This window comes from Mobula hypostoma, chromosome X2, assembly GCF_963921235.1.
Source record: "Mobula hypostoma chromosome X2, sMobHyp1.1, whole genome shotgun sequence".
Taxonomy (NCBI): Eukaryota; Metazoa; Chordata; class Chondrichthyes; order Myliobatiformes; family Myliobatidae; genus Mobula; species Mobula hypostoma.
In genome coordinates, this window is record NC_086129.1 from 22537931 (window position 1) to 22564663 (window position 26733).

Below are 26733 nucleotides of genomic sequence, written 5' to 3' on the forward strand. Positions count from 1 at the left end.
GCAATCAAATCCACAGATCTACAACCTTCTGGCTTTCAATATTAGTTAGGTTTTTATGAGATCCCCCCTCATTCTTCTAAACTCCAGCGAGTATAGAACCAGAGCCATCAAACGTTCCCCATACATTAGCCCTTTCATTCTCAGGACGTTCTCATGAACCTCCTCTGGACTCTTTCAAATACCAGCACATACTTTCTCAGAAAAGGGGCCCAAAACTGCTCACAATACTTCAAGTGTGGTCTGACCCATGCTTTATAAAGCCTCACCATTACCCTCTTGCTTTTATAATCTAGTCCTCTCGAAATGAATGCTAAAATTGCACTTGACTTCCTTACCACTCACCAAACCTGCAAGTTAACCTTTAGGAAATCCTGCACAAGGATTCCCAAGTCCCTACGATTTCTGAATTGACTCCCCGTTTAGAAAATAGTCTATGTTTTTATTCTTTCTGCCAAAGTGCAAGACCATTTACTTCCCTACACTATATTCCATCTGCTACTTCTTTGCCCATTCTCCTAATTACTCTCAATCCTTCTGCAGACTCCCTGCTTCCTCAACACGACCTGCCCCTCCACCTATCTTTGTATTATCTGCAAATCTGGCTAAGAAGCCACCAATTCTATCATCTAGATCACTGACTTGTAACATGAAAAGAAGCGGTCCCAACATTGACCTCTGCGGAATACCACTAGTCACCAGCAGCCAATTAGAAAAGGCCCCTTTCATTCACACTCTTTGCTTCTTGCCAGTTAGGCAATCTTCTATCCATGCTAGTATCTTGCCTGTGATATCATGGGCTCTTATCGTGTTTAGCAGCCTCATGTGCAGCAAAAGTCAAAGGCCTTCTGAAAATCCAAGTAAACAACATCCGCCACTCTACCTCGTCTCTCCTGCCTGTTCTTCCCTCAAAGAATTTCAACAGATTTGTCAAGTAAGATTTCCCCTTTAGGAAACCATGCTGATTTCAGCCTATCTTATCATGTGCCTCTAAGAACCCTGAAACCTCATCCTTAATAATTGACTCCAACATCTTCCTAACCACTGAAGTCAGGTTCCAGGCAGGCTTTTAAAGAGTGGAGTGACATTTGCAATTTCCAGTCCAGTATCTAGTGATTCTTGAAAGATCATTACTAATGCCTCCACAATCTCTTCAGCTACCTCTTTCAGAACCCTGGGGTGACGTCCATCTGGTCCTGACGACTTATCTACCTTTAGACTTTTCAGCTTCCCAAGCATGTTCTCCTTAGTAATAGCAATTATACTCACCTGTGCCTCCAGACACTATCGAACTTCTGTCATACTGGCGGTGTCCTCCACGGTGAAGGCTGATGCAAAATACTTATTGAGTTTGTCCACATTTTCTCTGGCCTCTCCAGTGTCATTTTCCAGTAATCTGATATCCACTCTCAGCTCTTTTACTCTTCATATATCTGAAAAAAATCTTTGGTATCATCTTTCATATTACTGTATTGGCTAGCTTGCCTTCATATCTCATATTCCCTCTCCTTTTGGCATTTTTAGTTGCCTTCTACTGGTTTTTAAAAAGCTTCCCAATGTTCTGGCTTCCTACTTTTTTTTTTGCTCTGTTATATGCCCTTTCTTTTGCTTTTATGCTGTCTTTAACTTCCCTTGTCAGCTATGGTTGCCTCATCTACTCTTTAGAAAACTTCTTTAGGATGTATCCATCTTGCATCTTCTGAATTGCTGCAAGAAACTCCAGCCATTGCTGTTCTGCCGTAATCCCTGCTAGTGTCCCCTTCCAATCAATTTTGGCCAGCTCCTCTCTCATGCTTCTGCAATTCCCTTTAATCAACTGTAATACTGATACAAACACAAGAAAATCTGCAAGGCAACACATACAAGATGCTGGAGGAACACAGCAACCCAGGCAGCATCTATGGAAAGGAATAAATAGTCGAAGTTTTGGGCCAAGACCCTTCAGTAGGACTGGAGAATATGATGAGAAGTCAGAGAAAGAAGGTGGGGGGAGGGGAGGATGAAATACAAGGTGGTAGGTGATAAGTGAACCTGGGAGAGGGGGAGGAGTGAAGTAAAGAGCTGGGAGGTTGATTGGTAAATGAGATAAAAGGCTGGAGGAGGGGAATCTGATAGGAGAGGACAGAAGGCCATGAAGAAAGGGGAAAGGGGAGGAGCACCAGCGGGAGGTGATAGGCAGATAAGCAAAAAGATGAGAGAGGGAAACAGGAATGGGGAATGGTGAAGGGGAGGCATTACCAGAAGTTCGAGAAATGTAAGTTCATGCCATCAGGTTGGAGGCTACCCAGATGGAATATAAAGTGTTGCTCCTCCAACCTGAGTGTGGTCGCATCATGGCAGTAAAGGAGGCCATGGACTGACGTGTGGGAATGGGAAATAGAATTACAATAGGTGGCCACCGGGAGATCCCGCTTTTTGTGGTGAATGGAGCATAGGTGCTCAGTGAAGTGGTCTCTGAAACTACATTGGGTCTCACCGATATACAGGAGGACACACCAGGAGCACCAGATACAGTATACGACCCCAACAGACCCACAGGTGAAGTGTCGCCTCACCTGGAAGGAACGTCTGGGGCCCTGAATGCTAGTGAGGGAGGAGGCGTAAGGGCATGTGTGGCACTTGTTCCGCCTGGAAGGATAAGTGCCAGGAGGGAGATCAGTGGGGAGGGATGAGTGGACAAGGGCAGTGTGTAGGGAGCGATCCCTGTGGAAAGCGGAAAGTGGGGGGAGGGAAAGATGTGCTTGGTGGTGGGATCCTGTTGGAGATGGCCAAAGTTACCGAGAATCTCAGCATTTCAGCTAGATGATATTTGATCACAATGAAGACACAAGAGACAGCAAAATGATGGAATTTGGAATCAGTCCTGATGTGGGGTTATAACCTGAAACGCCAACAATTGGTATCCCTCAACAGCTGCTGCTGCTGCTTGTTGCTCCAGACCCCAGCATCTGCTGTCCTTTGTATTGACCCATTGAATTTTTCCAACAGATTGTTTGTGGCTTTCAACTGAATGCTCTGAGTTTAGAATTCACTCCAGACACATTACATGATGAGTCCAGAGCGTGTTGGAATCCCTCTCCATCCAGATTGCCAACCATGAGTTATTCTCAGTATTCCACTGCCCTGATAAAATGACCCTGTACAATGCTTTCTTCTGATTGTATTATAATATCTCTCGATGGGCTTCCTTTTCCATTACTTATATTGGTGTTTTCTGGATTGAGTTTACTCTGCATTTTATTGCGCTAAAAGTGCTTCTCCCTCTCCGCTCACAGAGTATCCTACTCCGCCGAATGTCACAATCAGCAAGCTACTGTACAACCGCCAGCGCACTGAGGTGGTTCTGGAGTGGATAACCCGAGGCTCTGGAGACTTAACGGGTTTCATGGTGCAGAGGAGACCAGCAAGACGCTCCTTCGCTGGTTGGGGCGAAACTTTGAGAAGAAACTTTGTGGAGTCTGGCACCGACACACACATTCCCTGGCAGGTTGTTGCCAATGCCATTGACCCTGCAGTTAGAGGTCACAAACTGGGGGGACTGGACCCCACGGTTTTATATGCTTTCCGCATTTTGGCTGTCAATCACAAGACAACAGGGTATCCTTCAGAAGTGAAAACTCCAGGTAGGGCATAAGAGAGTGTAATGCTCAGGGCTATCGGCTCGTGTTTGTCTAGGGGAAACCCCGTCCGCCCCCCAAACCGTGTCTCACGTTTGCGTAGTTGCTGTGTGATGCCACCTGGTACAAACTCACACATCAAATATCAGACAGGACATAATATATGATTTACAGATTACACTTTATAAATCTTACTGGAACTATGTAATTAATAGAGATACAATATAAAAGGAAAGTAAAAGGCGCCAAAATTATCAGAGTTCAACCATTTTGTGCACAACCGTTGGAGCTCAACTAACGGGGTCCACCTTCCACCATTCGATCCCCTCCGACCTCCTCCACCCACCGCCTGGGACCAACCACGGTGGTCAACCAGAGCGCATCCAGCACGTCCTTCCTCTGTGGTTCTCCTCCCAAAAAGCCCGCGCACTGACCCAGGTTCCCACACATACAGATAGAATAACATAGCTTCCATTGGTTAGTTCCTTCCGTTATCTATAACTACAAACCAGACATTTCAGCTACAGAGAACATTACCTCATAGTTAACATTACAAAGAAGCCATTTCATTATTACACTTCAGAGAAGCCATTTTATAGTTAGCAGTTAACAGTTAACATTACAGTTAATATTACTGAGAACCCTACAAGAGCTTGGAAGTATTTAAAATAATTTCACAACAACGTGCTCAGTTTATGTTATCAAGATGATACTGGCATTGGTAAGGTACATTCATTGCCCATCTCCAGGTGCCTCTTTGAGAGAATATTCAGAATCAGATTTAACATCACCAGCATATGTCGTGAAATTTGTAAACCTTATGACAGCAGTACATTGCAATACGTGATAATTTAAATATAGAGAAAATACTGAGTTACATTAAATATATGCGTCTATTAAATAGTTAAGTAAAAAGAAATAGTACAAAATAACAGAAATAAAAAAGTAGTGAGGTAGTGTTCATGGGTTCACTGTCCATTTAGGAATTGGATGGCAGAGGGGAAGAAGCTGTTCCTGAATCACTGAGTGTGCACCTTCAGGCTTCTGTATCTCCTACCTGATGGTAACAGTGAGAAGAGGGCATGTCCTGGGTGATGGGGGTCCTTAATGATGGACGTCACCTTCCTAAGACACCGCTCCTTGACGATGTCTTGGATACTACAGAGGCTGGTGCCCATGATAGAACTGACTAATTGGCTTACAGTTAACTAGAAAACTTTGGTGACTAGTCCATATCATAACAGCATTCCCACACCAGTGATTAAATGTCTAATGAGCTAACTCTGAGCTAATCCAGTACTCAGGTTGTTTGGTTGCTGAGATAAGTTTCTTTTCTTCCATAAATCTTTGAGCCCAAGTATTCTCAGGGTATTCAAGCTTGTACAAAAAATGACATAGTGTGGGGGATCAATATTAATTTCCTGCAAGTTCATGGAGAAGGCTGTTTTAATTCTCATGATGTGATGTGTGTTTTAAGTTCTCAACATTCCACAGGATACAAGGAACATTATTTTAAAAGTTTGTGAGCAGTTAATGAACAATTTTCCCCTTGACAGCTTCAAGCAAATGAGGTCACTGGTGGGTGATGGAGCAGGCACCACATTGTCTCTGACAACCAATAGAACAAAATGTTGTGGTTGGTTGGCACCCAACACAAGAGCTGTGGCAGTCATACCCATATTCCAGGACACTTACATCTGCATTCACAGAGAAAGAAGGACATAACTTCTTTCATAACTTATGGGAAAGCACGGTAGCATAGTGGTTAGCACAAGACTTTACAGTACCAGCGACCTGGGTTCAATTCCCACTGCTGTCTGTAAGGAGTTTGCACGTTCTCTGAGTGGGTTTCCTCTGGGTGCTCTAGTTTCCTCCCAAAATCCAAAGACATACTGGTTGGTAGGTTAATTGGTCATTGTAAATTGTCCCATAATTAAATCAGGGGCTGCTGGGCGGTGCGGTTTGAAGGGCTAGAAGGGCCTTCTCCACACTGTATCTCAATGATAATTTGTTAACTGTCTGATTTAAAACTCCTGGGTCATTTGAGCTACTTCATGAGTAGGAACGAGCCTTTTAAATTCTGGAGCATGTCTTCACACTTTAGTGAAGTCTCGCTTCTGAATTCAAGGCCTTCACTGTTTTGAAATTGACAATGTACCACTTCACACCAGCACTGTCATTTGACACTTTATTTCTGTGTGTGTAAGGGGAGGGAGTTCTTGCTGATGTTTGATTATCAGTTTTCAGGTTAAAAGAGAGTCACACAACATATGAAGTATTGGGTCATAGATAGTACAGTGGATTCTGGTTAATTGGGCCATTGGTTAATTGGGGAAGCCGTTTATTTGGGACAACTCTTAAAGAACAAAAGCTAATCGAGAAAGTACTGAGATTTGCTTTGTTTATTTGGGACACTGTGCCGCTTAATTGGGACAAGAGACTGTTGCCGAACAGTTTTTAATTAGTGTCAGTCACGTGCACTTGTGTGGTTGTTAGACACGACACTGTGCTTAGCGCAAACAGTTTTTAAATAGCATCAATTGCGTGTGGTTCTGTTCAAAATGCAGTAATTTTTGTCACTGACAGTTGGCAAGAAATACCGTAAGCTGTAAGACAATTCAGAACCGTTTTACTCACTGTGGTTTCAAGCATTCAGTGTTGGAGATTGCAGAAACAGCTGGAAATGAAAATGAAACGATTTCACTACTCCAAACAAGTTAGGAACTATGAAGAATTTGAAGGTATCAACAATCATCTTGAATGATACAATGAAAATGATTTGGAGGATACAACGGTTTCTAACTGGTGTCAGTCTCGTGCACTTGTGTGGCCATTAGACACTACACTGTGCTTAGAATGAACAGTTTTTAAATAGCGTCAGTTGTGTCTGGTTGTGTTATGTTATTCATTTGGGCCGATGGACGCGAATTAAAAAGTGGAGGTTTATGACACTACTTCATGCAGGAAGGCAATGAAGGCAGAACATTACCTGCACTCAGTGTAGGTGCTGATTTTGTTCATTTACTCTCAATCAAAAGAACACAGCAGCCTGCACTGGATAAATTTCTGCATCAATAACTATTAGGAACTAATACACAGTTTTATAGAACTGTAGTAATATTGATAGTGTTCTAACTTACTCTATACTTCATTTAAATACATAATCTGTTACTCAATTAAATGGAAGTTTGTCTTTTTAAAACTATTTCCATGAAATTTGGGCTAATTGGGGCAGCCGCTTAATTGGGCCAAAATGTACTAGTCGCACTGTGAACCAATTAACTAGAGTCTACTGTATTTCTATCTCGTTGCATCCTCACATCGATACACACGGGGCAGGAGAATACAACTTTGGCCTTGTAGGCCATTGTTTCAGGAGGAAGACACAGGGAAGGCTGTGAGCTATGATGGTGGAGGTGTGTAACTAATTTAGGTCTATACATTCATTAACAACCTTGTATGCACAGTAACTTGCTGGTAGTGTTAGAGCTACATCCAGACACGTGGAGAATATTTGATGACGTTCCTGGCTTGAAGATGGTGGAATATTCTTAATGAGCCAAGCAATGAGCTTGTTGCTGTAGGATGCCCAGTTTCTGAACAACTCCTGTAGTCACAGTTTTAATGTGGTGGTCTGGTTGAGTCCCCAGAGATGTTGACAATGGGAAACTCAGTAGTAATGTCATTGAACGTCAAGGATAGGGGATGGAATCTCTTTTTAGAGACGGTCATTACTTAGCTCTTCTCTGGCATAAATTATACTTACCATTTATGAACGTGTCCATAAACATTGTCCAGCCTGAGGGGTTGTGAATGAAACCAAATATTGAATAATCATCAGCAAACATCCTCTCCTCTGATGTTATGTTGTGAGGAAAGTCATTGATAAAGTTGCTGAAAATAGTTGGTGTACAGCATGTGACGTGGCACGTTATGGAAATACAGTAAACATACGCACCAAGTCTTTCCTAGTCAGAGATGTTACCGAGATAGATGATAGCCACATTGAAGTCCTGTGAGTAACTGAGAAATAATTATAGAATCATAGAGTGATACAGCATGGAATGATACAGTTCTTTGGCCCACCTCATCTATGCTGACTCTCTTGCCCAGCGAGGTAGTTCCATCTGCCCATGTTTGGATGTAGACCTCGAAATCTCTCCTATCTGTGTACTTATCAAAATGGCTTTTAAATATTGCTAATGTGCGTGCCTAGCCACTATTTCTGGCCGCTCATTCCAATAATAGTGAAGAAGCATGCATCAGGATGCTCTTCATTGACTACAAAACAGTATTCAACACTATCATCTCCTCAAAACTAATCAATGATTTCCAAGACCTAGGCCTTGACACCTCCTTGTGCAACTGGATCCTTGATTTCCTCACTTGAAGACCCCAGTCAGATCAGATTGGCAACAACATCTCCTGCACAATCACGACCAGCATAGGTGCTACACAAGGCTGTGTGCTTAGCCTCCTGATCTACTCACTTTATACTTAAGTCTGTGAAGCTAAGTACAGCTCCAATTTTCAAATTTAAGTTTGCTGATGACTCCACTCTCGTAGGCCGAAAATAGTCATGAATTGGCATATAGCAGGGAGATTGAAAATCTGGTTAAATGGTGCCACAACAACAACCTCTCACTCAAAGTCAGCAAAACCGAAGAGCTGATTATTGGCTATAGGAGAAGTGAACTGGATATCCATGAGTCAGTCCTCATCAGTGGATTGGAATTGGAGAGGGTCAGTAACCTCAGATTCCTCAGCGCTAACATAGCAGAGGAACTGTCTTGGAAACAACACGTAGGTTCCATGGCAACATCTCTACTGTCTTAGACGTTTGTGCATATTCAGCATATCACCTAAAACCTTGACAAACTTCTATTGATACACAGTGGACAGTGTCCTGACTGGTCGCATCATGTCCTGGTATGGAAACACCAATGCCCAAGAACAGAAGAGCCTACAAAAAGTAGTGGATAGAGCCTAGTCCATCACAGGAAAAGCCCTACCCACCATTGAGCATGTCCTCAAGGAACGCTGACACAAGAAAGCTGCATCCACCATCAGGGACTGCCACCATCCATGCCATGCTCTCTTCTCACTGCTGCTGTTGGGAAAGTGGTACAGGAGCCTTGGGTCCTATAACACCAAGTTCAGGAATAGTTATTACTCTACAACTATCACTGGGGTCCTGAACTGGCATGGATAAATTCACTCATGTCAACATTTAACTGATTCCATAACCTATGGACTCACTTCCAAGGACTCTACAACTCATGCTCTCGGTCTAATTTATTTATTTATTTAGTTTTTTTTTGTATTTTAGAATCAATGAAAATCTACATACAAAGACCAACAAACAACTAATTTGCAGAAGAAGCTTTTCATTGATTCTAATGTATTTGTTTGTTCTACTCTGAATGCCTGCAAGAAAATGAATTTCAGGGTAGTATATGGTGACATACACTCAGGAAAGTGGCTAATAAGATACCTAGTAAAGTGAGCACGGAGTGTATGTTCGCGGTCTTGTGTCACATGTTCAAGGTGCAACGTGTTCAGTGATGCTCTTCTGCACACTACTATTTTAATGTGCGGTTATTTGAGGTACTGTCGCCTTCTAGTCAGCTTGAACCAGCCTGGCCATTCTCCCCGATTGCTCTCATTAAGTAAGCATTTTCCCTCATAGAACTGGATGTCTTTTTCTTGTTTTCCATGCCATTCTCTAAACTCTTAAGACTATTATGCCTGAAAATCCCAGGAGATCAGCAGTTTCTGAGATACTCAATCCACCCCATCTGGCACCAACAATCATTTCATGGTCAGAGTCACTTGGATCACAGTTCTTCCCCATTCTGTTGTTTCGTCTGAACAACAACTGAACCTCGTGATCATGTCTGTATGCTCTTATGCATAGAGTTGCTGCCAAATGATTGATTAGATATTTGCATTAATAAGCAGGTGTACAGCTGCACCTAATAAAATGGGTCACCGAATGTATACGTACTTTGATAGTAAATTTACTTTGAACTTTGAATCTTAACTCGCATTGTTTGCATGAAGAAGCTGCCCCTGACGTTGCTTTTAAATCTCTCACTTCTAATCTTAAAACTATGCTGTTCCTTTTAGCAACACACACAAAATGCTGGAGGAACTCAGCAGGCCAGGCAGCATCTATAGAAAAAGAGTACAGTCGATATTTCGGGCCGAGACCCTTCAGCAGGAGAGGAGAGAAAAAGATGAGGAGTAGCTTGAAAAGGTGGGGGGAGGGGAGGAAGAAACACAGGTGAGAGGTGAAACCGGGAGGGGTGAAGTAAAGAGCTGAGAAGTTGACTGGTAAAAGAGATAGCAGACTGTGTCTCTGAGAGAAGCAAAAGAACTGTGCATCGGTGCCATGGAGAAATGTACCATTGCCTGAATTTAAGCAACATTCGGTATTGAGGTTGATGAACTGTCAAACTAAGAACCCACAGAATATGATAAGGAGTACATTATTTAATGAAAGGTTAGCTACTGGAAACAGCATAATGCAACCATTAAGTTTAGGCCCTGCCCGAGGACCTCCCGCAATGATGTCTTGTGGTTGAGGTGATTGACAAACATAATCACCTTGTTCTTATGCAAAGGATGGCTTCATCAAGGATTGTTTGTCCCTTGATGCTCATTGGCATCAGTTTTCCAAAGATGTTGCAATTAGCAACTCAGGGTAGTCCTCTCACCCCTTCCCCTGGAATTCAATGCTTTGGTCCATGTCTGACCCAAGGCTATAATGAAGACTGGAGAGGAAGGATTCCAGCAAAATCCAAACAGGGCATTGATGAACAGGATATTAGTAAGTTAGTGCTACTTACTAGCATTGTTGACACATTTTTTTGTTGCTTTGGTCAGAATCAGAAAGAGAATCAGAATTAGCATCAGGTTTACTATCACTGACCTTTGTTTTGAAACAAGCCAATAGTTAAATAAGCAGTGGAAAAAAGGAACAGAGAGGCATTGTTCATGGACCGTTCAGAAATCCGATGGCAGAGGGAAAGAAGCTGTTCCTAAAATACTGGATGTGACTCTTCAGGCTCCTGTACTGGCTCCCCGAGGGTAGTAATGAGGAGCAGGCATGTCCTAGGCGGTGAGGGTGCTCAGTGAGGGTTGTGCCCATGATGGATCTGGCTGAGTCTACAATCCTCTGTAGCCTCCTTCGATCCTGTGCACTGAAGCCTTCGTAACTGGTTTTGATGCGACCAAACAGAAGGCTCTCCACGGTACATCTGTAGAAATTCGCTAGTCTTTGGTGATATACCAAATCTCCTCAAACTCCTAATGAAGTAGAACTACGAGTGTGTCTTTTTCGCAAGCCTCAACGTGTTGGGCCCAGGATAGATCCTCTGAGATGCTGCTGCCCACTGACCCCTCAACGAGGACTGCTGTGTGTTCTCCCAACTTCTCCACCCTGATGTCCACAATCAATTTCTTGATCTTACTGATGCTGAGTGCAAGGCTGTTGTTTCGACACGACACAACCAGCTGATCTGTCTTACTCCTGTACGCCTCGCCGTTGCCATCTGAGATTCTGCTGAAAGCAGGGTGTCATTGCCAAGATTATAGATGGTGCCACACCGTCAGGATTGTAGAGAAAGTAGAGCAGTGCATCTGCGTTGATGGTCAATAAGGTGATGCTATTACTAATCCATGCTCACTGGTGTCTTCCGATGAGGGAATCAAGGATCCAGTTGCGGAGGGATCAAGGTTTTGAAGCTTCCTGATTAGTACTGAGAGGATGACAGGGTTGAACATCAATAAAACTCAGTCTGACATATGCATTGCTGTTGCAAAGCCAAGAGGAGAGCCAGTGAGATTTCACCCACTGTAGATTCCAAATAGATTAATGGGTTATTAATGAGCCAAATTATAATGTTCTGCTCTTTGAGAGCTGCCCTCATATATATTGGAACAGTTTCATAATTTGTATAGTTAGTTCTAGAATACATCCTTATACTCTGACTGGAATGTTGTGTGATCCCATACCTTTTATATACTCAGTCCTCTCAGACATTTCTTGGTACCATGTAGGGTGGATTAAATTGGCTGAAGACCCCAGTGGCAGGTTCATCGGTAGAAGTCAAATCATCTGGTTGGCTGATGATTTGCCTGCTTGGTTCCTAGATGAAAATGTTTGTAAATGTACTCAGTGGCCATTTTATTAGGTATGCTTGTGCACCTGCTCGCTAATGCAAATCTCTAATCAGCCAATCGTATGGCAGCAATTCAATGCATAAGAGCATGCAGACACGGTCAAGAGGTTCCGTTGTTGTTCAGATCAAACATCAGAATGGGGAAGAAATGTGATCTAAATGACTTTGACTGTGGAATGATTGTTGGTGCCAGATGGGATGGCTTTAATATCTCAGAAACTGCTGATCTCCTGGGGTTTTCACGCACAACAGTCTCTAGAGTTTACAGAGAATGGCACGAAAAACAAGAAATATCCAGTGAGTAACAATTCTGTGGGTGAAAACGCCTTGTTATTGAGAGAGGTCGGGGGGGATTGGCCAGACTGGTTCAGCAGACAGGAAAGCAATAGGAACTCAAATAACGCAAACAACTCAAATAGCCACATGTTACGACAGTGGTCTGCAGAACAGCACTTATGCATGCACAACACGTCAAACCTTGAAGTGGATAGACTACGGCAGCTGAAGGCCACAAACATACAGAATTACACTAGTGGCCACTTTCTTAGGTACTGTACCTAATAAAATGCCACTGTGTGTATTTCAGCTGCGTCTCACCATTGTTAAAAATAGGTGTATTCTTAGTCCTTTCCCCCTGTTAGCTGTTCAATAATACAGCATGATTCATGGATGGACATGGCAGGACTGTAGGGATTTTGATCTGATTTGTTAGTTATACCTGTGATCTCTGTCAGTTTTTCACCTCCTTTTTTGTTATACCCTGTCCTTCTTCAGTGCTTCCAGATAGGATTGTTTTGCACATTGGCACAAGGCAGTTGGGCTGAGCAATCGAATTTTCTTCTGGAGTACTGAGCAATATGGTGTGCACCCAGTATATATACTGGGGAGGCTAGAAGTTAGTGGAAAAGTCATGGTGGGCATAGATCAAGTGATTGAGGAGCTCCTGCTTTCTCTGGCTGATGCTTTGATAGTAAAATAACACAGACTTACAATGACGCATATGCGACAGAAGAGAACAGATTACTGAAATTCACAAGCAGGTAGGGTTCGCACTGCATATTTGATATCATCATGAAAACAGAATTAGACACAGCATTTGGAATAAACTTGAGGAAGTATCTCACAAAGAAAAGTTGGAGAGAAATTCAGAAAAAAATTGCAGTTTAGGACTAACTTGATTGGCCTGCAAAGCAGCTGGTGCTCATTCAATGGACTGGTTGGCTTTGTGCGTGTTGTGAAATTTGTTAACCTAGCGGCAGCAGTACAATGCAATACATGATAATATAGAATAATTAATTAATTAATTAATTAATCACGGTAGGTATATGTACAGTATATTAAATAGTTAAATTAAAAATAGTGCAAAAACAAAGATAATAAAAAGAAGTGAGGTAGTGTTCATGGGTTCAATGACCATTTAGGAATCGGATGGCAGAGGGGAAGAAGCTGTTCCTGAATCACTGAGTGTGTGCCTTCAGGCTTCTGTATTCTCACTCCTGTCAGTAACGATGAGAAGGGGCACTCATAACACGCTGGAGGAACTCAGCAGGTCAGGCAGCATCCATGGAAACGATCAGTCGATGTTTCGGGCCGGAACCCTTCGTCAGGACTGTGGAGGGAAGGGGCAGAGGCCCTATAAAGAAGGTAGGGGGAGGGTGGGAAGGACAAGACTGGTAGGTTCCAGGTGAAAAACCAGAAAGGGGAAAGATAAAGGGGTGGGGGAGGGGAAGCAGGGAGGGGATAGACAGGAAAGGTGAAGACGGAATAGGGGAAAGCACAATGGGTAGTAGAAGGAGGCGGAACCATGAGGGAGGTGATAGGCAGCTGGGGGAGGGGCAGAGTGAAACTGGGATAGGGGAAGGGAGGGGGAGGGAAATACCGGAAGTTGGAGAATTCAATGTTCATTCTAAGGGGCTGGAGACTACCTAGACAGTATACGAGGTGTTGCTCCTCCAACCGGAGTTTAGCCTCATCTTGGCAGTAGAGGAGGCCATCTATGGACATATCTGAATGGGAATGGGAAGCAGAGTTGAAGTGGGTGGCAACCGGGAGATCCTGTGTGTTGTGGCAGACGGAGCGGAGGTGCTCGACGAAGCGGTCCCCCAATCTGCGTCGGGTTTCACCGATGTAGAGGAGGCCGCACCGGGAGCACCGGATGCAATAGATGACCCTATTTCACTCTGCCCCCTCCCCCAGCTGCCTACTACCTCCCTCATGGTTCCGCCTCCTCCTACTACCCATTGTGCTTTCCCCTATTCCTTCTTCACCTTTCCTGCCTATCCCCTCCCTGCTTCCACTCCCCCACCCCTTTATCTTTCCCCTTACTAGTTTTTCACCTGGAACCTACCAGCCTTTTCCTTCCCACCCTCCCCCCACCTTCTTTATAGGGCCTCTGCCCCTTCCCTCTTCAGTCCTGACGAAGGGTTCCAGCCTGAAATGTTGACTGATCATTTCCAAGGATGCTGCCTGATCTGCTGAGTTCCTCCAGTGTGTTGTGAGTGTTGCTTTGACCCCAGCATCTGCAGAGTATTTCGTGTTTATGATGAGAAGGGGGCATGTCCTGGGTGATGGGGGTCCTTAATAATGGACGCCGCCTTTCTGAGGCACCGCTCCTTGAAGATGTCTTTGATACTACGGAGGCTGGCACCCATAATGGAGCTGACTAATTTTACAACTTTCTGTAGCTTCTTTCAATCCTGTGCAGTAGCCTCCCCCGCCCCACAATACCTGTCGAAATGCTGTCCATGGTACATCGATAGAAATTTTCTCTTTGGTGACATACCAAATCTTCTCAAGCTCCGACTGAAATATAGCTGCTGTCTTGTTTTCTTTATAGCTGCATCAATATGTTGGGACCAGATTAGATTCTCAGAGATATTAACACCCGGGAACTTGAAATTGCTCACTCTCTCTCCTCTTCTGATCCCTCAATGAGGACCGGTGTGTGTTCCCTCGTCTTATCCTTTCTGAAATCTACAATCAGTCTTTAGTCTTACTGACGTTGAGTGCCAGGTTGTTGTTATGACACCACTCAACTAGCTGGTATATCTCACTCCTGTATGCCCTCTCGTCACCACCTGAGACTCTGCCAAGAATGGTTGTATCATCAGCAAATTTATAAATGGCATTTGAGTTATGCCTAGCCACATAGTCATGGGTACAGAGAGTAGAGCGGTGGGCTAAGCACACATCCCTGAGGTGTGCCAATGTTGATAGTCAGCGAGGAGGAGATGTTATTAGCAACCTGCACAGATTGTGGTCTTCTGGTTATGAAGTAGAGGATCCAGTTACAGAGGGAGGTACAGATGCCCAGACTCTGTAGCTTTTTGATCAGGACTGTGGGAATGACGGTGTTAAATGCTGAGCTATAGTCAATGAACAGCATCCTGACATAGGTGTTTGTATTGTCCAGGTGATCTAGGGCCATGTGAAGAGCCATTGAGATTGCGTCTGCTGTAGACCTATTGTGGTGATTCCTATTGAACTAGGTATTCCTGGAACTGTTGTCATTGTTGCGTAAAGGTGCTTGATTCTTGGTGATCCAGTTAATATTTTTACATGTATTTTGTGGGGATGACTCAATTTTTTAATCTGGTGATTTTCATTTTATTTGTATGGTAAATTTTGCTGTGCTCTCTCCAAACCTCTGAATAATATAATGATTGATGTATTTTTCTAAAATAAAGAGTATTTCTTAGTATTAAGCCTTTGTGAAGGCCAATTGAACATGAAGAAAACACAATCTACCTCTCTGCTGTGGCAATCCAGGTGACCAGATCTAACCCCTTCTCCCGATTATTCCAGTTTACAGTTGGATATTGGACTGCTTATTCCCAGCAGAAGATGGACTCCTCCTTTCTGCCACTTCCCACTTATAACTGGATTTATGGCTAAGACTGTGGTAGGCATTTGGACTTTTTTCACATAGGTGAAGTGTTTCATGGGCGTAACAGAGAAAGGAAGTATATAACTGAAGTATGGGGTATGTAGGCTATGGGATTTGAGTGAAAATTATCTGTTGAAGATTTAACAGGATTGAATCACTGAGTTGGGAAATACTGTTTGTTAAAAAATCAGAAATTTTTAAAGCAAGGAAGTTTGACTGCACCATTTTTATAAACTCTGAAACTGCTGGAAAAAAAAACCAGCAGAGAAGGCAGCAGAAAAACAGATTGGTTGGTTCTGTTTCTCTGATCCTACCTGTATAAGTCAGGCCTGCCTGGCAGGTCACACGTTTTTACCCTTAAAAAATCCTCACATAGACCAACAGGTTTAACGTGCTGCTGGCTGCCTTTTGAACTTATTCTATCACAAACATTCTCTTTGTTCTACACTTCTCTCCCCCACCTTCTCCCTTACCGGAAAGTGCTGGCATCTTTCTTTATTGCCTATGCCGCCAAAGGGCCGCAGAACTTGACTGTTTCTCTTTCTATAGATGCTGCCTGTCCTACTGTGTTTTTCCAGCATTTTCTGATTTTATTTCAGATTTCCAGCATCTGCCATTTTTTATTTTGATTTCCATTGTTATGAACTTGTTATGAACCTCAAAGCATGAGTACTTTCCTGGGATTGAGTCATTTTCAATTCGAGTGAAAAGGAGTATGGTATTGACCCAGTTACTTCCTGGAACTTCACAGCAAGGCAACTTGATTGTATAGATGTATTTAATGCTTTGTAAGGCTTCTGGAGACTGTTCCTTGAAAGTTAGTTGACTTGAGGTGCAGGGCTCTGATAAATATTTTGATGTGACTTAATTAGAAAGTATTGACACCCTGTTAAAATGAAGTGAATTAAGTATTTTGAATATATTACCATCAAAGATTTCTTTTCAAGAGATCAGACTTTTCTCTTGAAGGTGATTAAGATCTAAACCTCAGAAGATGGAAAACTTTTGACAAACAAATTCTATAGGATTCAGTGTGCTTGTTTGTCTCTGTGGAAAGTGGCGAGATGGTAGTTTCAAATCAAGGTTTTATGAGAAAAACAGAAAATGCTGGAAACACTCAACAGGTTAGGGGCATCTGTGGAGCGTGAAATGGAGTGAATCTGGGGCGGCATGGTAGCTTAGCGGTTAGCGTCGTGCTGTTATAGTGCTAGCGATCTAAGTTCAATTCCCGCCAGTGCCTCTAAGGAGTTTGTACATACTCCCCATGACTGTGTGAGTTTCCTCTGGGTGCTTTGGTTTCCTTGCATATTCCAAAGACGTACAAAGTAGCAGGGTTAATTGGTCACATGCATGTACTTGGTAGGCGTGGGTTGTTGGGTTGGATTGGCCTGTTACCATGGTGCAAGTCTCTAAAAAAAAATGGAAATGTTAACTTTGGTTTACTTTCTGAGGTGCGGCCGGAGCTGTTGACTACTTCCAATATTTTCTGTTTTCATTTCTGATTTCCAGCATCTGCAGATTTTTTTTTTTTGCTTTTCAGAGTGATGAAAGTCTTTTGATTTTTGATAATTACTAACAATGAAAAGTCACAGACAAGAAAAAGTTGTTTGGCTCCTGGGAATCATTCCATGAGCCTGCTCAGCATGGTAATTAGCTGGTAAGCCGATCCCCAGGTAATTTAATTGGATAATAACCCAATAGGCTAATGCACTAATCCTCTTGAAACTCAGTTACATTCAGCACTTGATACAATATATAGTAGGTATTGCGGTCATTTGTGTTATAGTCATCTAATACTCTGACAATCTAGTAGCCCAAACCTAATCACATGATACTCTAATTGAACTCTGGCTTAATTACCTGTATCCAAACCCTGTGATATCCCAGTTAATTAACATCATTCCTTCCCATTGCAATGCTCTCAGACCCTTAACTCTACCTCTCTTGCTTATTTCACAGTTGTCACTTTAGCATTCCTTTTGCATTACTTCAGATTTCACTACTATACTTTGCACCATTCTGTTGTTTTGTGATTGCTGCTGTATTTATCATTATCAGCCTAGGCCAGTCACAACCCTCAGGGGTTAACAATGGATTTACCAATTTCAGACAACCAGCCGATGATGGAAAATCATTCATCCTCACTCATTTTCTTTCTCAAAGGCACCGTCTTGTCTCCTAAGTATTTCCAACATTCTCCATGTTCTGTCCTGCTTCTCGCAGTTCCAGTAGGTTCATTTGTTTTAATTATTTTCTCTATTTTCCCTGATTCAACTATTAACCAGCCACCTCCAGGAGTATTGCCCAACCTCCTTTGCTCTCCATCCCGCTCCCTTACTGCAACTTAAAACATGTTTGCTCACCTCTCTGGTTCTGAGGAAACATGAACTAATTCTCTCTCCACAGATGCTACCTGACCAGCTGAGTACATCCATCACTATCTGTTTCACTCTCAAAATTGCAGCACCTTTATGATTTTTGTTCCATTGTTAGTACGTTGACTGCTTTATAAGGCACTGGTGAGGCCTCACTTGGAGTATTGTGAGCAGTTCTGGGCCCCTTATCTAAAAAGGAGGCGCTGACATTGGAGAGGTTTCAGAGGAGGTTCATGACAATGATTATGGGAATGAAAGATTATCGTATGAGGAAAATTTGAAGGCTCTGGGCCTGTAGTCACTGGATTTTAGAAGAATGAGAGGGCATCTCATCGAAACCTATCGAATGTTGAAAGGCCTAGATAGAGTAGATGTGGAGAGGATGTTTCCTATGGTGGTGGAATCTAGGACCAGAGGGCACAGACTCAAAATAGAGGGAGGTTTGTTTAGAACAGAGATAAGGGGGAATTTATTTAGCCAGAGGATAGTGAATGTGTGGAAATTCGTTGCCACAGGTGGCTGTGGAGGCCAGGTCATTGGGTGCATTTGAGGTGGAAGTTGCTAGGTTCTTGATTAGTCAGGGTGTGAAAGGTTACAGGGAGAAGGCAGGAGAATGGGGTTGACAGGGAAATGGATAAGCCATGATGAAGTGGTGGAGCAGACTCAATGGGCCGAGTAGCCTAATTCTGCTCTATGTCCTATGGTTTTTTTTATTCAGTGAAGTCAGATGAAAGCAGTCTTTCAATAGTCATAACCCCGTTTTCTCAAGGCTATCTTTTGTATAGTCTGTAATCAAACACACAATTTACTATCCTTTTAAAATAAATATATTTATAAAAGACATTTGGAACCCCAATAACTATTCTCTCATATTGTTTCTTCTTTTCTATTTCACTTTTGCATTGTATTTTCTGTATTCATCTTGAAACGCTGAACTATTATGAGCGTGCAATTGATTATAAACCTTCCACTGCTTTTATTTTTGCCTCAATGGGACAGAAATTCAATAACATACTGTACATGCTGTTTGCACATTGCACTCTGATCTGAATCTTGACATTTATAGCTGGCATTGCAAGACCACATTTTTCTCTGCCTCTCAGTACAGGTGATAATAATGAGCTAATTTCCAATTACGAACATACATTGGATTCTGGTACTGGGGGAACTAACATTAGGTGATATTCCACGTAACATTTTGATGTTGATAAATCCTTAAGTTGTGGATGGCTTCTCAGTACGCATCTAAATGAAGCATGTCTCCGTTGTGATCAATTGTTCTACTTGAAAATAATACCAAGTATTTCTGTAAATAGGATTAGCAAAGATCCATACTTGATGTTTGGCATGGATGTGGTGTGTGGGAGGGCCTGTGTTTTATGACTCTACGATTCTAATTCAGATGAATGAAAAGCACAAATCTTGTGCAAAATACAGATAGGGAAATATGCCAAGAGTTTGATCTCCAAAATCCTGTGTGTTGTAATTGGTCAGAAAGAATAGTGTGGTAAGTTCTAAAGTTCTGGAAAAAATGAGTGAGAGTAAGTGATGGTGTTAAGAGTGCAACATATCAAGTGTAGAGGAGGAGGAAATATATAGGTTGTTGGGTACTCGGATCATAGAGTCAGAGAGTAAAACAGTACAGAAACAGGGACTTTAAACCAATCATCTATGCTATCCAAGATGTCCACCTAAGCCAGTCCAGAAGAAACTAAAAAAAGAAGCAAGGAGCAGCAAGATTGATCATAAAATGGAAGAAGACAATCAAAGCAATGGGAATCCTTGATATTTGGAGCATTAAATGTGTGGACTTGAGTTCAAACCAAAAAGGAGCTACCATCTCAAGCGACACACACAAAATGCTGGAGGAACTCAGCAGGCCAGACAGCACCTATGGAAAACAGGAGACATTTCATGCTGAAACCCATCAGCAGGACTGGAAAAAAAGATGAGAATTCAGAGCAAGAAGGCGGAGGGGAGGGGAGGAAGAAGTACAAGGTAGTAGGTGATAGGTGAAACCGGGAGAGGGGGAGGGGTGAAGTAAAGAGCTGGGAAGTTAATTGGTGAAAGAGGTAAAGGACTGGAGAACGGGGGAATCTGACAGGAGAGGACAGAAGACCATGGAAGGATGGGAAGGGGAGGAGCACCAGAGGAAGGTGATGGGTAGGTAAGGAGATAAGGTGAGAGAGGGAAACAGGAATGGAGGAATGGTTAAGGGGGTGGGGCAATTACCGAAAGTTCGAGAAATCTGGTTGGGGGCTACTCAGAAAGAATATAAGGTGTCGCTCCTCCAACCTGGGTGTGGCCTCATCGCGGCAGTAGAGGAGGCCATGGACTGACGTGACTGTCATTTCCTCCCCTTCCCACATTTTCTTACTCTGACTTCTCTTTATTTTCCAGTCCTGATGAAGGGCCTCGGCCCGAAATGACGACTGTTTACTCGTTTCCATAGATGCTGCCTGGCCTACTGAGTTCCTCCAGCATTTTGTGTGTGTTGCCTTGGATTTCTAGCATCTGTAGGTTTCCTCGTATTTATGCAGCCACCTCAATCCCATTTCCCATCTTATTTGTATAGTAAAGTGTTTACTCAAATATTTTTCAAATCAGGGTCTTGACCCAAAATATCAATGATCCCTCTGCCTCCACATATGCTGTTTGACCTGGTCGGTTCCTGCAGCAGTTTGTTTTTTGTTATCCTCCAAGTACATTGAGTGATTGAGATTGTGCTGGCATTTCAGACTGGGCATTCAATATTACCTCTACTCTCCGACTCTAAAATGATTATTCTCTTCTCTCTGATTCCATTACCATTAATCTAAATCCATACCTCTATGTAGTTATTCACCATTTTGTGAAAAACCAATCATCCTCATAGTTTGCACATTCTGAGCAATTCAATCCTCTCTGTTCCAAAGAAAACAGCCAAAATTTTTCCAATTTTTCCCTGCAGCCAAAATACTCCACTTCTGGCCACGTTTTCATAAATTCCATTTGCGTTCTCTCAGGTGCTGGTAAACCCTTCCTGTAATGTAGTAACCAGAACTTTATAATCAGAATTTCAGACTCCCATGGTTAGTCCAGCTAGCACCTTACATATTTGTAGCATTATTTCTCTGGTCTTCTGTGTCCAGGATATTGAGGAATACTGTATATCCTTAAGCTTTCTTACCATCTTATCTACTTGTGCATCCTCCTTTAGGATGTTTGGTCACATCCTTTTGTTCCTCTGTACTTCACATTTTTTATCCTCTTCAGTTTTACAGAAGATGAAATTATAGATGCCTTAGAGATGGGAACAAGAATGTGGTGTTCATTGAATGAGATGTATTGAGCTGGGCAATTATGAAGAGCTGGAGTACCCATATGTGCAAGAACATTATATGTTTTGAAAGATGCTTACAACTTTCCTCCCCTCTTGTTCTCACTAATTCCTTCCCGAGTCACGCTCCAATGTTGCTAGATTCTCCAGTTTCTTACAATTTGTCTTCCTGTCTTGCTGTGAAATATTATCCTTTGTATTTTTGTTATACCTCTCATTCCAGTTGCATTCCATTAATTGCTGGGCATGGACAGTTTGTTGGACGTATGCCTGGTTTTTATGCTAGGATTATATTTCTGTGAAACTCTGCTACTGCAGATCACAGTATTAGTTTTACGATTCTGTGAGGGAATAGTTTTTTGAGCACTTAAAGGCATTTTTGTTGAAATATGCGAATGAAACGTTGAACTCAGGATAAAGATGATAGATGAAGATTGTGGAGAAGGGTATCAGGGTGGTGCATCAATGAAATTATATGGATTAGCAATCCAAAGAATCAAATTCAAGCCCCATTACAATACTGAAGAATTTATATTCTGTTGCTAATTTGAAACAATTAATTGACATAAAAGTTATTGCATTATCGTAAAAATCTATTTGGTTAAGGAGAGGACATTTGTCATTCTTACTCACTCAGACCTATGTTTGACTCCAAACTCTTCCCAAATGGCTTAACAAGTCATTCGTTGTACCTCTAATGCTACATTTAAAGAGAGGTAGTTGGGATTATTTTCACCAGATGGACCGCAGAGGTTCAAGAAGGCAACTCACCAATATCTTTAAAAACAAGAGAAAATCTGCAGATGCTAGAAATCCGAGCAACATACCTGAGCCTGAAATGTCGCCTGTACTTTTTCCATAGATGCTACCTGGCCTGCTGAGTTCCTCCAGCATTTTGTGTGTGTTTCAGGGCGATTAGGGATGGACGTAAAATGTAGACCTTGCCAATGGTATCCAGATCCTGAAATTAAATACACTAACTTAAAAATAAGATGTATAAAAGACTCACAAGAGTGAAGCCAGATATGAGAGTACATTCTGTATTATTGTCTCCCTTATATTCATGGGTCCTGGGTCAGAAGTGAATGCATTTTCTTTTTACATATCTTGTCTAACCTTTTTTGACAGACATTCTTACAGGCTTCTGTCAGGCATTCCACCAGCTTTCTTCTTGCTAGACTAAAGGAGCCCATTCAGTTCGTTCTTTCTTGTTAATTTAACCCTCCAACCTTATATCTTTGAATAAACCTATTTTACTTTTTCTCCATTGTCCCTATATCCTTTCCATAATAAAATCAGAACAATGTCCCAAATTTAATCTAATCAAGGAACCAACAAGCTTAATATGCAGCGTCTGCTTTTTTTATTGATTGTACTCATCTCAAAATGAGCCACAGCAGTTTGCAACTTTTACTTGCTGTGTTACTACTGATGATCTGTACACTTATAACCCCAGATCAATGAGCTTCTTTACCTCTTCACTGCAACCCTCCCTTCACGCCTTGTCAGCTTCAGATTTCTTGATAATGAGTTCATCTTTGCAAATACAGCATATGGAAAGGATGCTCCTTTGAGACCAGCTGGTCCATCCAGCCTGCCCACATGGCCAGAACATCGTGACTGCACGTGTTTGCACCCAATGTAAGATCCAGGGAGAAGCAGAAGGCAAAGGCCCAGACAGAGCAGAAATTACTACTCCGGGAAATTATGCATTCAGGCAATCTTCCTGACATCAAGATGAGACCTTTGTTCCAATTAAGAAGTTCAGCTCCTGAAGGCTGTAGAGAGGCCATCCCCGTGCAAGCTCCAACTTGCCTGCATTTCCATTCCTGCTGAACCCCTCCTGACTCACTGCCCTGAAGAATGCCTCTTCAGGTTACCGAGCACAGAGTTCCGTCCATTTGCAAATAACAGATGGAATATCCAGCTTGCTCCTTATCAGACAATCCCAGGCATATGGGGCAGATGCAGAACGCCTCTGTCCTCAACGTAACTGATTACTCCAAAAAAAATGCTGAAGACCCTTTGTTTCTATAATTCTGGAGCATGGCTCTATCCTACGACTCAGCCACATCATCAGGAGCAGAGCTTTGAGCGGGTTTTTAATTGATATTGCCCGCGATTCTCTCCCTACCTCTCACCACACCCCCCCATCCCTTCAAGACATTTTATTGCCAAAGAGTGCTTTAGTTAAACTTACAAATGTAATAATTTAACACTGTTTGTTTATTTCTTTATTATTTACACAATTTGTCCTCTTTTGCACACCGGATGTTTGTAAGTCTTTGTTTTTTTTCCTGAATTCTATTGTACTTCTCGTTTTCTTGTGGGTGCCTGCAAGAAAATGAATCTCAAGGTTAATAATGGCAGAGACACTTCGATAATAAACTTATTTTGAACTTTTTAAACATCTTATTTATGCTCAAAAGAACGGAGACATGTGTAAAGCTGAACTGTCAGGCTTGTTCCTGGGTATTTTTCAGCTGACCCACCTTTCAGTGCTTTGCCGGCTGTGATTGGAGCTGCTGTGGTCGGGATGCTGGTTGCTGTTGCTGGAACCGTTTTGGTGTTTCAATATGTTATGAGGAACCGTGAAAACTTTCCATGTAAGTAATTTTCGTCCCACTTGGACATTAATTACTTTCAACTTTGATGCTTCCCAGACGCAGAAACCGATAAAAGCCTTGATGCATTAATGAGTGTGGGAACTGTTGTTTTGCATCCCAGAAACCTGGTTCAATCCTGACCTCGGGCCCTGTTTTTGTGTGGAGTTTATATGTTCTCCCTATGGCTGGGTTTCCTGTGGATGCTGTGGTTTCTTCCCACATCCCAAAGATGTGTGGGCTGGTACATTAATTGGCCAGTGTAAAATGATTTTGGTGTGAGGGTGAGTGGTAGTATCTAGGGAGGCTGGGAAGGGGGAAAGTTGATGGGAATGTGGGGAGAATTAAAAAAACAAGATTCAAGAAGGATCAGTATAAATGGGTGGTTAATTGTTGGTGTCGACACAATGGGCCGAAGGGCCTGTCTTTGCTGTGACTTTATCACCATTGTGTTGGGCACGTGGCCAAGTGATTAAGGTGTTCGTCTAGTTACCTCAAGGTTGCTAGTTCGAGCCTCAGCTGTGGCAGTGTGTTTGTGTCCTTGAGCAAGGCACTTAACCACACATTGCTCTAGTGTCTGTGTGAGGAGTGGCGTCCCACACAGACTTCCAATCTGCGCCTTGTAAGGCAGGAAAATGCCCGACGTAGGCCTCTCATGGTCTGAGTCGACGTTCCCCCTTCCCCCTCCCCCTCCCCTTATCATCTACCCCTTGCTTATGATGATAATATTGCCCATTTCTTGCCCATGCATTGCAGACCCTTAACCCTTCCCTGCAGATATGAGATCTGAGCCAAGGCAAAGAAATAAATCCCAGGCAAATAAATTTTTTGGGAAATTTCCCTCTGAGGTTATCAGATGATTGGAGCACCCAAGAGACTGCATGTAGCAAGTAGCTTTCTGAGGAACCTTCCTGTATTTTATGCAGCCTTTGCTTTCATCAAGACCAGGCTCCCTCTCAAGGGCAAGCAGTGTATCAGCACATGCAGCAATTACTATAGACTCACTCACTATTCTCTGAGGACCATGAACCATTCACACTTCTGTGATGTTAAGAACTGGTGCACAGTAGTCCAAGCTTCACATCATATTGTATTCATCTTGATATTTCCTCAGTGCTCACAAGGTTATCAATACTTCTTTTCCTTATAAAATTTTCCTGTCCAGCTTAGCCATAACCCATCCCATTCAGGGATTTGCATCCACACCCCTCTCATACTTCATTCTGATTGCTCTCTCTCAAGCATGAATCTGGTTAGCTAGTTAAGTAAAAAGACATTGGTATTATTGTAATCTGCTCCATGGTTTCGTGAGGCCAACAGTATTTTCAGTCTCTTGAATATACTTGTGACATATGAGGCCATAAACAGATTTCTATCCATGCAATTGATAAATAGAAAATGTGGCTGATTCAATATCAAACACCAGATAGGTGAGATGTAGAACACTCTAACCTCTTCACCCTCCCATCAAATACCTTTGAGGAAAGTATGAGATAGATACGCAGTCAAACTTCTCTGACAGTCCCTTCCAGCTCTTCCTGGCAGATACAGCACGGGTTGATGACTATTCTCAAACCAGATAGTCCCAGGCAGAACACACAGGTAATGAGATCAGTGGGAGGGTGAGAGAAGAATTTGGAAATGATGGTGTTCCCATGTAGCTTGCAGCCTGATGTTCTCAGGTTGGGTCAGGAAGTTACAGTCATAAATAAACACTCATGCAAAAGGTCCTATTAGTCTAAATGATAGGCCTAACAGAGTCTGTAATCTTGAGCATTAATATCAAGAAGCAGCTGTCCTATTTTTTGCCATCGTGTCCTGAACAAGTGAGGAATGATATATTTGCAAATGTTAAGTGCATTGAATTCAAATGAGAAAGTCTGTTCTGAGATCGAAGGACAATGGGTGATGATGATTATCATCACAAGCCTGGACGGAAGTTATGGAGATCTTGAGATACCCAGTCATCAAGATCCCCCTCTTGGCCTCACCAGTGTAGTCCAAAGGAAAGCTTATGAAGCAATGCGTCTGGTACCATCGGCTGCAGGAGCTGCTGGAAGGATGTTCAGTGATGTCCAGTCACCTTATGGGCTCCACTCCAGATTTGTTGTCTGGGTTTATTCCCGAAGCCTTTGTCTCTCCCGAGGCAGTGGGGCTATTTACCCATAGCTGTGGATCTGGTTCACGAGCACCAAGGCGTATACACACACCAGTGGGCCTGCATGCTACGTGTGCAAGGACCAGACCTCCTCTCCGTCCTCTGTAGTTCAGCCTGAGTCCGAAAGGAGATCAGTTTCCGTGTGTCAACAGCGAGGAGGCACTACATGAGGCTTGCCGTTGGAGAGGCTACGTACGGGCAGGGAGAGATTTACACATTCTGATCTCCTTTTTGCAAGACTGCTAGCCAGCAGAGGAAGCTGAAAGTGAAAGCGACAAGCACGGCCCAGTACGTTACCACACTAGACGCATCACAACAACCATTTTGACAATTTTGACGGCATAGTGTTCCTTAAATAATTGATGGATAATATTGAAACATTGATATATTTTAATGGTTGGCTATCTCTTGTTCTCAGGGTTACATGATCTGCTGTTTCAACAGTAAGTATTGCATACTCTTAACAAATACCTTGGAGAACCTGATTGTGTCTTCTCCCAAGTTTGTTTCACAATAAAGTGCTCTCTCTGCTATTCTGAAAAATTGACTTTCTGAGTGTTACTGAAAGCTTATTTTGTAGCCTGGGGAGAAT

At 42.7% G+C, this 26733-nt stretch overlaps 1 protein-coding gene across 1 annotated transcript in view; it reads left to right on the plus strand.

Annotated features, from left to right (window-relative positions):
- Window positions 1-26733, plus strand: part of LOC134340873 (V-set and immunoglobulin domain-containing protein 10-like 2) — a 119820-nt gene that overhangs the window by 84037 nt on the left and 9050 nt on the right. The window contains exons 11-13 of the mRNA XM_063038445.1: window positions 3273-3620; window positions 23864-23986; window positions 26560-26584. Of these exons, the coding sequence (XP_062894515.1) occupies window positions 3273-3620; window positions 23864-23986; window positions 26560-26584 (496 nt within the window). The remainder of the gene's footprint in view (window positions 1-3272; window positions 3621-23863; window positions 23987-26559; window positions 26585-26733) is intronic.